General features: G+C 37.9%; 1 protein-coding gene across 1 annotated transcript in view; it reads right to left on the bottom strand.

The window, feature by feature from the left end:
• Positions 1-450: 450 nt before the first annotated feature.
• The window catches only part of FRK (fyn related Src family tyrosine kinase), an 83584-nt gene continuing 67230 nt past the window's right edge, over positions 451-16804 (bottom strand). The window contains exons 3-8 of the mRNA XM_065888636.1: positions 15723-15886; positions 13858-14026; positions 11179-11337; positions 2289-2470; positions 1048-1213; positions 451-659 (exon numbers count right to left, since the gene is read on the bottom strand). Of these exons, the coding sequence (XP_065744708.1) occupies positions 451-659; positions 1048-1213; positions 2289-2470; positions 11179-11337; positions 13858-14026; positions 15723-15886 (1049 nt within the window). The remainder of the gene's footprint in view (positions 660-1047; positions 1214-2288; positions 2471-11178; positions 11338-13857; positions 14027-15722; positions 15887-16804) is intronic.

The raw sequence follows: 16804 nt of genomic DNA, 5'->3' as shown, positions 1-16804 counted from the left end.
GCTGTGGAGCAAAGCAATCAAATTCCTTCATAATAACAGCCTGAGGGGACTCAGCAATCCGAGGAATAATGAATAGCCACCTTAATCAGTAAACAGGAAAATGCTACAACAGTCACTGAGTAAAAATTCGCTATCATCTGTTGATCCTCCTGAACAGCATTTCAAACAATAAATAGAAATGTGTCTCTTTTAAGAAGAAAAATAACCTTGTTTAGTGCATTTGATTTTGCCAGGCAGTGGGGAGATGATATTTCATCTTAGACTGCCCTGCAGTATTGCCCAGTTGATAAAATACACATATAATCTTTTTTGTATTATATGGCCAAATGTACCTTATCACTTGAATATGTCAAGATAAATTCATTTTTACAGTTGGTTAATATGATTGTATTTCTGAACTGATCATTGAACTCTGTTGCTACTTCATTATTTGATGTTCTTCAGTGTTCATCATGCAAAGTTATTTGTATCTGAATATGAAGAGCCTGTTTCAAAATAATCCTCAAATTTCCAATGCAGTGTCTCAAATGTGGGCCGGTCCTTAGGCTCTGCGTTCCAGCACTCCAACATGATGTTGTAGAATTGCAATGGACAGTTAGATGGTTGAGGGAGTCTATAGTTTTGACCCAACATCTGAATTACCTGAGCACCCGTCATACCTAAAAAATATAAAATGGAACCAACAAAAAACAAGTTGGAAATCAGAGTCTTAAATTCATAGATACTGACACTCTAGAGGACAAAGCAAACTGACTTCCCCGGAGAAAGTATGAAGTCTACCATCCCCTTCCCAGGCTGTAGAGACTAAACTAAATCCTACAGCAAGTAATGTCTGTAAGACTGCAATTCAAGAGCAAAGGAGAAGGAGGCAATAAACCAACTCATTAAGGCAAATCATCATCATCAAATTTTATCTGTTATGCTCCCACAGGCACATGGTGTGGTCAGCCTCATAACTCTGCCCTCTAAGTCTGGGCAAAGCAGTTAAAGTCACACGTAAGTAAGTGACCTGCAGCAGAAAGGCCCACTTCAGAATTAATTACTCACCACTATAAGGCATTTTGCCATAAGTAATGATTTCATAAAGAAGGATTCCAAATGACCACACATCAGACTTAATGCTGAATTTATTAGTACGAATGGCTTCAGGCGCAGTCCACTTCACCGGCAGCTTTATTTCGTGTTTAGATTCATAGATGTCTTCATTATCTACCTGATAATGCATTAAGGAATCAAGCTAGGTTAAAGTGGGGGGTTTTTTTTGGTCACCCTCATTCGTCTGTAACTTGCTTTGCATTAAAATTGAGAGGGACAAGATTCAAAATGAGTGTAGTTCAAATGATAATTACAGTAGCAAACTCCAAATCTGACACACACGACTGATTAATCTGCGGGACTTCATTAATGAAATATTATTTGAGAGCCTACTATGTGCTAAAAGGAGCACTGGAAGGAGCACTGCAATACATATGGGAAATTCATCTGTGATAACACTGGCTTTACACCTGGTCTTTAGCAAATATAGAAAGTGAAAGCAAAGCCTGTTTTCTGATTTACTGCTGGTATTGAAGAGTCACTGACATTGATAATTACCATGTAACCATTTCCTAATACTGAAAAGTAGGGTCCAAATGATTTAAATTAATGTATCAACTCACTGGGGAATCTAAGTAATTTACAAAGAGAAAAGATGATAAATTCATAAAGATCAAAAGAGAATCATTTACTTATGTGTCATGCCCCACACTCATATTTTTACGATACAATGTAGAAATAAAAAATGAAATTCAGAAAAAAACACCTAATATTATATCTCCTATATTAGTGTCTTTTGGCCTAATGTCATAAAATGGGAGCGGGGGTGGCAGGATTTTAAAAGCCAAGGTTTGCTGAAGAATTTTGGCAGCGTGCCTGGCAGCATGCATATTGGTCTGGCATAAAGTAAGCAACAATGGATAGGGTAACTCTGTACAAAGTGTGCTGCCTTTTTTAAGAGAAATAGAGGTAGACAAACAGAGGCTGCTGGTACTGAACAACTGATCATTTATTCAACTGCAAACTTAATTACATACTTTCCCATCTGGTTGATCATTGTTTTTTCTGTTTCTTTCTCTTTGGTGAAGAAATAGAAATAGGAAGTAGTTCGTCTGTAGAGCCCTAGGATCCTGAAATGGTCTATGGACCAATAGAACTTGGAGAAATATATCGAAAAGTAACAGTAAATCTATTAGTATACTGGTCTAGCCTTTTGACCCATTACCAACTAATTAAAACAAAGCCAAATCTACCTTAAAAACTCTTGCAAGTCCAAAATCTGCCACTTTGTAGATACTATGTTCACCAACAAGGACATTTCTGGCAGCCAGATCTCTATGGATGTAGTTCTGGGACTCCAGGTAGGCCATTCCAGAAGCAACCTGGGCTGCCATGTCTACCTGCTGCATCAGATGGATATTTGATCCAGCATCATCTAGGTAAAAAGAGAAAATAAGAGATTCACTTTGGAGAACATTTGAACTATTGAAGCAAATTCTAAGAATTTTGATGAATGAGCTATCAGTGGGATTAAGTGCCATAGCACTGAGAGAAAATAAATATAACAGGTACAAACCGTTCCGTTTCCTGTGAAGGGTTAATGAGGCAACAAGTTTCAGAGCTCAAACACATTTCAAAGCTGAGGCCCTCCCTTCCCTAAATGAGCATTATTGGGAGAAAGGAGCAACAGTACCACATGATCCAAACACAGCTATAAATATCCGGAAGAGTCCAGGTATTGCCATTTTTAATACCACACATCACTGACTCATCTCTTCATGGAAACTGTTACTTGGTTGCCTCTGGATTTCTTTGAAACATTTCTTAGTTGTTTTAGTCTTTAAACCTAAAAATAATACTAATTTGCATGGCTGAACCAATGAAAAGTTCTCATTCTTCCATCACATTGTTCTTAAAAACTAGCTCACAAAATAATGAAGGCTCTATATATGTTACATAGTTATAAGCTGAGTATATTACATTTGTACTCCATTAAGCTTGATGCACGCATTACATTTTCCTTTCTTAGCCTGTTATTCTTAGAATAGGTTGCTCATCTCTCTATGAAGAGAAGGTATAGGCATGATATACCTTTTGTAGACATAGTTTCTCCTCCTGCTGATTCTATATAACTAAGTATAGGAAATTTATGTAGTTGAGTCAGTTTGATCATCACTAGAGTGATTAGTGTTATTTTGTGGTGACTTTGTGAAATGGGGTCAGCCATCCCTGGATAAGTGTTTAGATGCCATACTGTTAGTAGAGGTCTTCAAATTTCTGGAGAACTGAAAAGGTCTCATATAAATCCAAATTATCATTATCCCTATCTGAATAAGCCAAATATTACCAAAAATGTATTGAATTTATGGTCAAGAGTCCTCGACACAATTCCTGACTTGAGCAACTACAGTACAGGAGTGAGGAAGATTGGTTTGAAGCTAGAGTGCCAGAATTTGAATCAGGGCTCTGCCTTACATTTCTTCCTGACTTTGGGCAAGCTGCTTAATACTCCTGTGTCTCAGTTTCTCCATATATACAGCAATAATTATCATAACCTTGTGGTATTATTTGTTAAAATGAGATAATACATGTAAAGCACTTAAAACAGTACCTGGCACCTAGGAAGAACTTAGTAAAGCCTACCTGTTCTTATTATCTATCACTGCTGCTGCCTGATCAGAATTAAACAGCTTAAGATTTGTTAAGCTAGAGATGCATGTGGATTACCCAAGAGGAAATGTCTAAAAGAAGACAAGCATATGGTTCTGAAGCTCAGAGGAAAGCATGCAGCTAGAAATATGGATTTAACAGTCATTGTCTAGGAGCAAGAGTTAAACATTAAAAGTGGGTGAGATTGCTAGAAAGTGATAGAATCATGAGAAATGCCAACACTTAGAGTGGGCATATAAAAATAAACCTGCAAGAAAACTGAGAGGAATCAGCCTAAAGAATGAGAGAAGAACCAGAAGAGAACATCATAACAGTCAAAGGTTTGAGAAGAGAAAATCACTACCATTGTCAAATAAGTCCAGCAAGATAAGAACTAAAAAGCATTTCTAAAATATAATAATTAAGAAGTCACTGGAAACATTGGTTGCAGGAAAAGAGTCTCGCTGGAGATGGAGTATAAAGGGTTAAGGGCTGAAGGGGAGCTGAGGATGTGGAGATGGCAAGAGGAGATGTCAATTTCCAAAAACCTAGTCAAGAAGGGAAGACAAGAAGAAGCTAGCAGAGAAAAATGTAAGCCAAGGAAGGGAAAGCAATTATCATGAAGTTCCTGATAGTGAGGGATTGTCATTGATAAGGTAGTAGAGGAGTTTCTGGGCTGCTGGCTATGTTCTCATTCTTGATTTGCATAGTGGCTACACAGTTGTTTACTTGCTAGCTTTGTAATTACATTATAAATATATATGTAGAAAGGACGTAAGTCATGCATGTCCTTTCTACATGTATGTCATCTTTTGCAATTAAAAAAGTGAAATAAATGGAGTCAAGGGAAGTTTTCAAATGGGAAAGACCTAAGCACAGTTTGTGTGTGAGTGTGTGTGTTTTTTTAATGCAAGCAGCATATTTAAATAGGCTCTGAGTAATAAAGGCCATTTATGACAAACTTGCAGGTAACATCATACTCAATAGTGAAAAGCTGAAAGCTTTTCCTCTAAGATCCAGAATAAGGCAAGGATGCCCACTCTCACCACTTCTATTTAACATAGTATTGGAAGTCCTAGCCACAGCAACCAACAAGAGAAAGAAATAAAAGGCATTCAGATTGGAAGAGAAGAAGTCAAACTTTTACTGTTGGCAGATGACATGATACCACATACAGAAAATCCCAATAATAAATAAGATTCATTTATTATTAGAACTAATAAATGAATTCAGTAAAATTTTAGGATACACAATTAATATACAGAAATCTGTTGTATTTCTATACACTAATAATGAACTATCAGAAAGAGAAAACAATAAAACAATCCCATATACAAGCAAATAAAAAGAATAAAATACCTAGAAATAAATTTAACCGAGGAGGTAAAAGATCTGTACTCTGAAAACTATAAGACATTGATGAAAAAAACTGAAGATGATACAAATGAATGGAAAGATGTTATGTGTTCATGGATTGGAAGAACTAATATTGTTAAAATGTCCATTTTAACTACCCAAAGCAATCTACACATTCAATGAAATCCCTATCAAAATACTCACAAAATACCAACAGAGCTAGAATAAATAATCCTAAAATGTGTATGGAACCACAAAGGACCCTGAATAGCCAAAGCAATCTTGAGAAAGAAAAATAAAACTGGAGGTATCACATTCCCTGACTTCAGACAAAGCTATAGTGATCAAAGCAGTATGATACTGGCATAAAAACAGACACATAGCTCAATGGAACAGAATAAAGAGCCCATAAATAAATGCACACTCACATGGTCAATTATCTACAACAAAGAATATATAACAGGGAAAAGAAAGTCTCTTCAATAAGTAGCATTTGGAAAACTGGACAACTACATGTAAAAGAATGAAACTAGACCATTTTCTCATATACAAAAATAAATTCAAAATGGGTTAGAGACTTAAATGTAAGACCTGAAACCACAAAACTCCTAGAAGAAAACATAGGCAGTTATCTCTTTGACACTGGTCTTAGCAATATTTTTTTGGATCTGTCTCCTCAGGCAAGGGCAACAAAAGCAAAAATAAACAAATGGAGACAAATCAAACTAAAAGGCTTTCAAACAATGAAGGAAACCATCAATAAAATGGAAAGACCGTATACTGAAAGGGAGAAGATATTTGCAAATGATATATCCAATCAGGGGTTAATATCCAAAATACATAAAGAACTCATACAACTCAACATCAAAAACAGATAAACAATCTGATCAAAAAATGGGCAGAGGACATGAATAGGCATTTTTCCAAAGAGGACATAACAGATGGCCAACAGGCACATGAAAAGATGCTCAAATCATTAATCATCAGAGAAATGCAAATCAAAACCATGAGATATTACCTCACACCTGTAAGAATGGCTATCGTCAAAAAGACAAGAAATAGGGGCTTCCCTGGTGGCGCAGTGCTTGGGAATCCGCCTGCCAATGCAGGGGACACGGGTTCGAGCCCTGGTCCAGGAAGATCCCACATGCCGCGGAGCAACTAAGCCCATGCGCCACAACTACTGAGCCTGAGCTCCAGAGCCCGTGAGCCACAGCCACTGAGACCGCGAGCCATAACTCCTGAAGCCTGGTGCCTGGAGCCCGTGCTCCTCAACAAGAGAAGCCACCACAATGAGAAGCCCACGCATCACAACAAAGAATAGCCCCCACTCACCGCAACTAGAGAAAGCCCGCGCACAGCAACAAAGACCCAACGCAGCCAAAAACAAAAACAAAAAAGACAAGAAATAACCAGTGTTAGCAAGGATGTGGATAAAAGGGAACCCTAGTGCTTTGTTGGTGGGAATTTAAATTAGTGCAGCCACTATGGAAGACAGTATAAAGATTCCTCAAAAAATTAAAAATAAAACTGCCACATGATCCACCAATTCTACTCCTGAGTATTTACCTGAAGAAAATAAAAACACTAATTCGAAAGATATATGCACCTCAAAGTTCATAGCAGCATTATTTACAATAACCACGATATGGAAGCAACCTAAGTGTCCGTCAACAAATGAATGGATAAAGATGATTGGAACCCCGGCTGACACTGTGACTGCAGCCTTGTGAGAAACCCTGACCCAGAAGACCCGGCTCAGCAGCACGTGGATTCCTGACCACAGAAACTGTGAGAAAATAAGTGTTTGCTGCCGTAAGCCACTAAGTTTTGGGGTAATTTGTCGTGCAGCAATAAATAATAGGTGGATATTAGGAGAATAATATCAGTGCTATGTATATGGTTAAAAGCATGGACTATGGAGCCAGATTTCCTGGGTTTGAATTCTCGTTCAACCACCTTGAATAAGTTACTTAATCTCTCCATACCTCAGCTTCTTCAACTGTAAAATGGGGATGGTAATAATAATACTTAGTTCATGAGGTTGTTAGAAGAATGAACTAAAATAATACTTGCATAGGACTTAAAAAAATTCCTGGCACACAGTAAGTGCTATATAGTGTTTTTTAGAGGAAAAAAAAATTAAAATATATATGCTCCTCTCCTACCACTATCCCATATGGTTGATTTTCCAGTAAATCACCTCATTTAATACTCAGAACAACTATAGGAAGTATTTTGCCCTGTTTGATAGGTGTTCCTACCACTCAGAGGAACAGGTAATAATTTATAGAGTAGAGATTCCAATCCAGGATATGTTGGAGGCTGAAATCTCATGCGTCATAAATTTATTCTGTACTGCCTCCCTAAAATCCACCTTACACTCCTGAGCACCCAAAGTCAGGGGCTATGAAGAGACTTCCATTCATGCAGACAGCAAATAGTTATGGAGTTGTGTTCAGTTAAAGGGTATCTCAGTGAAAACATTCCTGTCTGCTTCAATCCACTTAACTGAACTGTCTGTGAGAATGATGAACAACATGCTAGGACTTGATTTGTAAAACACAGAAAATATACTGACATATACTAGATGCTCTATAAGTATTTATTGGAAAGAAAACAAGCCCAGCTAAAGTAAAAAATGCAGATATTTATCCTCTTTAAACTTCAATAAGAAATACCAGGCATCAGTTACCCTTAGTGCTAAAGTTTTTTGACAAGCCTTTTCCATTCTGGCGAAATGTATTACAAAAAAAAATTCAGCCAAGCTTAGGGACTACAGAGATGGTTCTATAGAAAAATGTGTGTTATTTCAGCTATCAAATACAACATCTAATCCTATTACAGTGGATATAAAAAGGTTTTCACTGACAGGCACAATAGTGAAGGAAACTGAGTAGTAACATATTTCCTGCCCTGAAAATTACAGTGGCCTAGGAACTGCATACAACCTCAGAGCACACTTCTAATACAGCAGCCAAATGTCAAAACTGGTATAAACGTTCATAGACCTGTGACAATTTACATCTGCAGCAAGGCAATATTTTCAGTTATGTTCCACTATTCAAGAGCATTTCAGCTTAATAATATTTATCATTATGGGATGTTTAAGACTGGCAGATACATTTTAAGATCACTTTGTTGAAATCAAATCCTCTTGATTGGGAAGGGATTGTCTGTAATGAGCATGCCTTCATTACTCCCCCTGGCTGCTAAGTATCCGGGCAAATGAAGGCCTCTGTAAACTTGACCCTGATAGTTCAACCCAGAAGATGACAGAGTTCGTGCTCAACCCTGAGTAAAAGACATCAACAAACCACAGAAATCCTCAATGTCAAAGTAGTTTACAATATACTAAGCGTATCTTTGCAAGCTGATACCAAGCACAACAAAACAAGTCCCAACTGTATTAGGTTCAGGATAGCCCTGACTTAATCTATCCATTAATTTATTCATTCACTTAATCAACACACAATTAGTGCACACCTTCTGTGTGCCTGACACCGTTCTAGCACTAAAACAAAGAAAAATCTCTGTCCTCTCCAAGTTGTATTTTAGAAGACACTAAAAATAAGCTACATAAATATGTCATGCATTATATGACGACTAACAGCTAGGAAGAGAAAACAAAAAGCAGGAAAGAGGAATACGAAGAGTCAGCAAAGGGAGATTAAATCTTAGAATTTAGAAGGTGACCCAGGAAGGACTCGCTGTAACGGGAATACCTGAGTAAAGACTTCAGGACGTGAGAAAATGAGCCGTGCGGATAAGTAACAGGAAAAATTTTCAGGTAGAGGAAACGGCAAGTGCGCAGGGCCTGCAGCGGAGCACATCTGGAAGATACAAAGAGTAGCAAAGAAGGGCAGTGTAGTTGACAGAGTGAACCAGGGCAAACCTGCGGGAGATGGGGTCGGAGAGGTAATGGAGAGTCGGGTCAGGCAGGACTTTATGGGTTACACAGAGAGAACCAAGGAGTCACTGAAGGTTTGGGGCTGAGGAGGGACGTGACCTGATTTACATTTTAACAGGATCTCTCCAGCTACTGTGTTGAGAAGAGACTGAAGGGGTCAAGAACCAAAAGAGGGAGACAAAGAGGGAGCTACTGCAGGATCCAGGAGAGAGTTGATGATGACTCAGACTGGAGTAGGAGTGTTGAGAAGTGGTAAAATCCTGGATATATTTGGAAAGCAAGCCAGTGGGATTTGCTGGTTGGTCAGATATAGGATGTGAGAAGTAGAGGTGACTCCAAGATGTTAGGCCTGTGTGTTGACATTGCCAGAGAAGGAAAGACCACAAGAGGTGCAGATTACTGAGGATAGTATCAGAGATCGGTTTTTGGACAAATTATTTTGAGATGTCTAATAGACATATGCAGTAGAAATGAGGGCTGTTTGCAAACTTTTGTTTTTTCCTGCTTTTAAGCACTTTAGAGGGCTGTACTCCTCTCCTCCCTTTGACTTGATTTAACCAAATGAAAAGGGCATAGAAATTACCTCTGTCACTCCTGGTCAGAAGCTTTAAGAGCCAGAATGAGAATAGTCATATCCCCTGCTGCTGCCAAGGTGATCAAAAGACCTGGGCCACCAGCCAATCTATATCTCACATGTAGCAAGAGCAAGAATAAACACCTGTGTTAAGACTCTGAGATTTGGAGGGGTTTGTTACCGCATCATACCCATATTATCCAGACTGATACAGTGTTCACGTGGAGAAGCTAAGAAGGCAGTTGTATATAGGATTCTGAAGTAATGGAGGGATATAATTTAGGCAATTGGTTAATACATAAATGTTATTAAACAATAAGACTGGTTGAGATTAACAAGGAATCTGGTGATGTTGCAAAAGAGTCTTGGAAAATTCCAAGATATTGAGAAGTGTGGGAGATGAGAGAAATCACATAGATTGAGAAGAACTGGCAAGAAAGGAAGAGAAAAGGACATTGGGTGAAGTGTCCCAGAAGCCAAATGAAGGTAGTGTTTCCAGAAGGTAGTGTTACCAGAAGGAGACAGTCCATTGAATTGAATACTGCTGATAGCTCTGAGGATTGAGCATTGACTGTGAGATATAACAGCGCGAATGTTTCTAATTTGACAAAGCATTTTCGTTAGAGATGACCTGAAAGGGCTCCTGTACTTTTGTCCCTGGGAATAAAGCAAAAGGAGTCAATGGCTGAGGTTAGTCTCTCTATGGTGGGTAACACAATCTAATACTGTTAAATTTGATATCTTTATGCAAGGGAGCTAGGTATATTTTTGTTTTTAACAGCACTTAGCAAGTCTTATGTTCTTTGTTCCTATCTAGTCTTGCAATTTAATATCACCAGCTTCACAAGTCACCCTGAGATGAGAGAATACTCCTATCTTTCCGATATCTTTGTTCCATTATTCTCACCTCCCTTTACCTCTATACATTCTATCAGTCCCACTCTGACATTCCAAGAAAGTATAGAAAATGCCTCTTTTTAAAGCATGAATTATTCTCTCAGTACTTGATCTCCACTTCTTTGAACATCTCATTTTAATGCTTATAATATTGTTGCTTATTAAATTATTAACTTGTAATAAACATCAAAATTCTACAGTGCCCTTAAGTCTTCTCAGACTACAGGAAGCAGATGTAAAAATAAAGTAATAGTATATTTCTGCTTTTTAGTCTGAATATTCTAATGTTGCCTAGCGGTTGGAAGTATTTTAAATTCCAACAAGCACAATGTTGTCCAAAACTGGCAAAGAGAAAAATGAGGGTACCTTTCCCTCTCTTCCCCCGAAAGCATTCCATGTCCCTTAATTCTGGGCCATAGAAAATACTGGTCCATGACTGATAATGTTCAATTAGTTATTGTAGGAAACAAAGCATCGTGAAAAACATCAATTCTTCAATTTTCCACATGACATTTAAGTACTCTGAAATGTCTTCGATGAACAATTTGTTCTTCCACTACATAAATATTTTTCCTCCCTTTGAGTACAGTATATATCCTATTAAAGAGTAGTTGAGCAATTCAATGGTAAGACATTCATTGTCACAGATACACCATAGTAGATATCCTTTGGGTTATAGAAGCCTTGCTAAATTGACATTTATAGGACTAGCTAAACTAAATTCCTCTTTTTTCCTTTTATTAAGTCTTTAGCTTACTTTGGAGATATTCTTGCAGACATCCATGTCTCATCAACTCTGTAATAATATAAATAGGATCTTCTAAAGTGCAAACAGCATAAAGCTGGATAAGCTTTGGATGTCTTAGGTTCTTCATTATCTGTGCCTCCCTCAGGAAGTCATTTGGATCCATTGAACCTGAAACAAGAAGAGGGGAAATCACTTTATGTTACTGAGGCATTCCTATCCTCACAGAAGCCTGGTGGGAATCACCAAGATTGCTTCCTGCCTCTCAGTAAAGTAAGAGCATGAGTGTCACAAATCTTCAGATTTATCAAGGAAGAGAATCAGTTCAACCAGGGCAACCTAATAACTGATGTGTTGGTGCATCAGGGCTGTGCAGCTTATGTATTATGACCTGTAGGTGAAGAGAGGTTGATTCAGGTCTATGTGAAAAATGAAGGAAAAGGGAAGCACTGACAGTCTAATTGATAAAACAAGGCAGGCATCTTAGGAACACAAAGAGAAGACATTCTATTAACATGAACACTGGAAGACACTGAATGGTTAATTACTGCAGCGAGTTTTTCTGTCCAGGATGCAGAGAAGACTAATAGTTGCCCTGTCCTTGGTACCCACTGTGGGAAGAGCTGGATAACTTTTCTAAAAAGCAATGATATTCTGCCATATTTATGTCTTTAATTCTGCAAGGACATATATCCATAGTGTAGGCCCAGTAGAAAACATTCAAGGGCCACTCCCAAAACTTAGTGTTTTTTTCCTCCTCTTGAAGCTGATATTCAACATTTTCTCCTGTATTGATATCTCCACAGTTGGTTTTAATAGCTTGACCAAATGTTAAGGGAGATATTGGAGCCTATTCTGAAGACTCATCTACAATCAAATTGGACTTAAATGGCTCAACTCTGACTCACCATGCAAAGTGCCAAGAATCAACAGTTAACATCAAATAAAACCCAAGAGAAAGAAGAACACCTGGAGTTACCTTTCATTAGTCATTTAAAGATCTTTTAGTTCTTTTAGGATATGATGTTTCAGAGCCATTGTTGTAACTGAAGGAATACTGTCGTTTCACATCTCAGTATTCACTATGGATAGTGCAAATATCATTTTCACTGATGCTTAAAGAGTCTGTTTTGTTCCTCATTCTCTCATATAGAAGACTTCACAGCTAATATTTGAACCCCAGGTATGGATAAGCTTTGGCATTCCAAGCTAACACTCTGACTGTTTATTAATGTGCAGTTAGAAAGAGTTACATGTGACCTGCAGATCATTTCACATAAAGCATTTAGGCAATCTATCCTTTGGTACGCCTTTTGAGAGTCTAGAAGTTCACTACCCAGGCTCGATCAAATCCTAGCTCACTGTGTGATCTTGAACAAGTTACCAAATGTCTCTGAACTTCAGTTTCTTCACCTCTAAAACATGGCTAATAATCCTACTGACATAAAATCATTGTCAGGATAATAGCATTGTCTGGTACATAAGTGTTCAACGAGTGTTGACTATATTTGTATTATTATTAAAAATAGGCATATTCTTAGGAAAACCAGACAGATCAACTGTAAGCATTCCTTCACAGGCTGAGGGGAAGAGGCAAGGACTTACAGAGGGAGAATGGGGGGAAATGGCCTATTCTGTTCTCCATCCATTTTTGCTGAGCTCCCTCACTTCATAATCAAATAGGATTAAAGTCTTGAATCACTGTGGCAAAATGGAGCTAAGAATAAAAGAGGCATCCAAACCATAATAAAGGACCGCTTTTGGTTATTATAATTAGTTTGGCCTATGGTTAGTTACCGATATGGTAGGATCACTCCCCCACCCCCAAACAATCTGACTGATGAAGTTTCCAGTGATAGCAGCAATTATGATCTCCATTCAGACGATTTATCTACAATATGTTTCTATGTTGATGCTTTGGGTGGCCGTCAGATTCATGGAATCCAGGACACTTAAATCATTGCCAGATCACACCATCCGCCAGAGCTGAAACCATGGTACGTCAGGAGCCTCTGCAGGGGAAGCCTGCTCAGAGCACTCCTTGGCTACGCTGGTTACAGCTGACCAGCTGCACAGCAAAAGAGACCCAATCTCAACTCAGCTAGTAATGCAGCATTAAATATGAATTTTTGCCTGTCAGAGCTACTGTGGGAGTTGATTTCAGGCTCGTCTTTATTGCGTGGTAGTCTGCTAAGCAATAAATAGCTGAGAAGATTGACTAATGGCCCCAGTGAAGTGAAGACATTTAAGCAATCACCAAAGCTGTTTGCTGCTCTTACACTGTAAATCAATAATAATTATTCCTCTTGGAAAGAAAACTATCATGGCGCTAGTTTTTAATATAAGAAATCTGATTTTTTGTTCTCTTTTGACCTCCAAAAGGCCTTCCTTAGAGAGCAGTGTTAGGATGGATAGCTAGCTGCTTCTTTTTTGGAAAAAAAGGATCAGATTGGACAATAAAGTTTAGTCTCAGTTGTTGATAAGATTAGGATTCAAAATCATAATCATACCTGCAGTAATTCTGAAAATCTCAGGTGCTGGGCTAGATCACTGTGGTCACTACAGGAAGTGATTATAACACTTGCTTGGTGCCCACACTGGCTGTCCCATGACCTCTTGGACATTTACGGCAAGTTGAGCTTATAAGTATCAACATATGCCATTTAACCCTTGCCATTCTTGTTCTCGTACCTGGTTTTAATGTTTTCACTGCTACCGGAGTGGTATTGTTCCATAGGCCCTCCCACACTTCGCCGAACTGACCAGATCCTAATCTCTTCAGAAGTTGTATGGAGCTGCGGCCGATCTCCCATTGGTCCACGGTTTTATATGACAAATCAAAGGGAGCTGGGACTTGTATCTGTGTCACAGAATAATTAGAATGCTGGTAAGAAAAAAGTTATATTCAACAATTTTTTGGTTGAAAATAACAGTCTAGGTACTTTTAAAAAGAGACATCATTTTTAAAAACAAAATATTGTCAATTTTATTCTAATTACTTTTAAATGGAAAGCAATTGTGGTAGAATCTGTATCTTTGCCTCTTCCAGCTGATCTCCCAAATCCTGCTAAGTCGGGCACCTTGCTGTCCATCTGTCCCACATGACACACAAATACCTCCCTCTCACCTACGTGGTGGGAGTTCTCTTTGCCTCCTTGCCTACATAAATCAAGTTTGAAGGCTAAACTGAAGTTCCATCTCATCCACAATTATCACCCCAACTCTTTGGCCTATAGCATTTACCACATGTATCACAAAATTTCTCATAATTAATTTCATCTTTTTTCAAATTCATTTACTTATTTGTTCACTCATTTACTCATTTAGTTAATAAATAAATATTTCTCAAGCACCAACAACTAGGTTCCATTCTGTAAACAAAATAGGCAAAAGGTTTCTGCTCTCCTAGAGTGCATAGTCTAGTTTGTCATCTGCCTTTAGAAATTTTTCTTATCTCCTCCACTAAGTCATCAGCATCTCGAGTGCCCAGAAGGTCACCTATGCTTTGTAAACCCTTTTCCCTACCAGAATTCAACAATATTGGTTAAACTAAGAATTTTTAAGTCATATCTTTCTATCAGTTGAACTATTTCTTAGCATAAGCTTAGATACTCTTGTGAGGTCATTCCTGTACCATCTAAGATGTACATACTTCTACCAAAATTGCCTATTCACGTCTCAGGATTTAACTCATAAATTCCCTGCATACGGGACAGAATTCTTCAGCTTCTACTTGTCTGTAGAATTCTAATCAGGCATCACAAGGAAGCTTTCACTGGTCATCCGGGTATAAACCACAGGGTTGGCTATACCACTGACAGTACCTGAGACCTGAACTCTGATGTGGAGCTGAAGGCTTGCCCCACTGAGGTGTATGACCACCACTTAACTTTAAACACATTTAGGTAAAACATGCAAACAACAGAATTTAATGATAGATACAGATTAATTCTATAAATGTCACCTCCTCCCACTAAACAGCCAGGCCAAACAATCAAACTGTTAGAACAGTTAAATGATATCTATATGCAGACAACCAGATAATGAACCTGGTCATTTCATGTTAATAATCTTGAATACAGATCATCTAAGTAAGAATTGTATTCCAGAATTTTCTTTCCCTCCAGCCATATCACTAAATGCTGCAATAACAAGACACCAGATTAGTTTCTTAGTGCAAAGAATGAATATTTTCTGTGTTCAGTGGTTGCTTGAGGTCGGGACTTGGCAAACTTCTTCTGAAAAGAATGAGACGGTAAATATTTTAGGCTTTGTGAGCCATATAGTCTCTGTTTCAACTATTAAACTCTGCTATTATAGCAAAAAAGCAACGACAATCTGTAAATGAATGAGCATGTCTATGCTCCAATAAAGCTTATGTATAACAATAAGTGTGGGGCCATATTGGCTCAGGGGCCACAGTTTGCCTATCCATGACTTGGGTATTCAATGACCTTTTTTTCTGTGCTGACATATCACATGACAAATAACTCCAACACCTGAGGGAAATAAAATTAACTTCAAAAATAAAGGAACACAGCTTGAAAGCATTTCACCTTTAAGCATGGTTTTCCCAGCTGGACACACAGGCCATCGCTTGTCTTGGTGTAGTGAGTCACAAATTCATTCAGTGTCGAAAAGGTTCTTCTCCGGGTAAGGAAAAAGCCCCCTTCATCCAGTCTTCTGATTCTGTAGTGTTTCACAACCCCTTTGTCTAAAACTGGAACCCCAAATAAGTCCTTTTAATAAACTTCTTGCCAAAGCAAAGGAGATTTGCTTATTTTGTGACGATAGTTTCAATGCATGGAATAAAATTTTAACAAATTCTATTTATTTCTCAACTTTGTTTCAGAAAAGACTTCAGGAAGCTTATAAAGGACATACAGCAGACTAAAAAGGAAAAAAGAATGTGGAATCATATTTTAAAGGAAATATAAAAATAAAAGAGTACAGTTAGCACCAAAAATAAACTTTGATTTGAGGCCTGGTATACTTGTTTAAAACAAGCTATAAAATGGACTCTGTCATTCTAGCAATGTAAAGAAGGAAACAGTTTCAGAAACCACAGTGTTCATAAGATAAAATCACAAAAGATGTTTAGAAACAGTTCTTTCTGGCACAGAGACAAAGGAGAATTTCCTCCCATGAAATTCTATAACATGGACACTAAAATAAAATAAAGTGTTCTCAGAAAGCAAAATCTATGTGTAGATATAGATATAAATACAGGTAGAGATGGAGAGGGGGAGAAAGGGAGGAAGGGAGACAGAAATATTATTGAGCCTTAAAAAAGGAAGGAAATCCTGTCATTTGCAACAACATGGATGAACCTTGAGGCTATTGTGCTAAGTGAGATAAGACAGAGGAAGACAAATACTGTGTAGTATCACTTATATGTGGAATCTTTTTTTTTAAAAAAATTAAACTCATAGAAACAGTAGAAAAATTGTTGCCTGGGAATGGGGTTGGGGAGAGCAGGATAAGGGAGAAGTTGGTAAAAGGGCATAAAACTTCAGCTATAAGATGAGTAAGTTCTAAGCATCTAGTATATAACATGGTGACTAAAGTTGATAACACTGTATGATATAGTTGAAATTTGCTAAGAGAGTAAAACTTACATGGTCTCACCAAAAACGGA

Source organism: Phocoena phocoena, chromosome 12 (assembly GCF_963924675.1).
Source record: "Phocoena phocoena chromosome 12, mPhoPho1.1, whole genome shotgun sequence".
Taxonomy (NCBI): Eukaryota; Metazoa; Chordata; class Mammalia; order Artiodactyla; family Phocoenidae; genus Phocoena; species Phocoena phocoena.
Note: the sequence above shows the minus strand (reverse complement) of the source record. Positions and strands in the feature narration are given on the sequence as shown.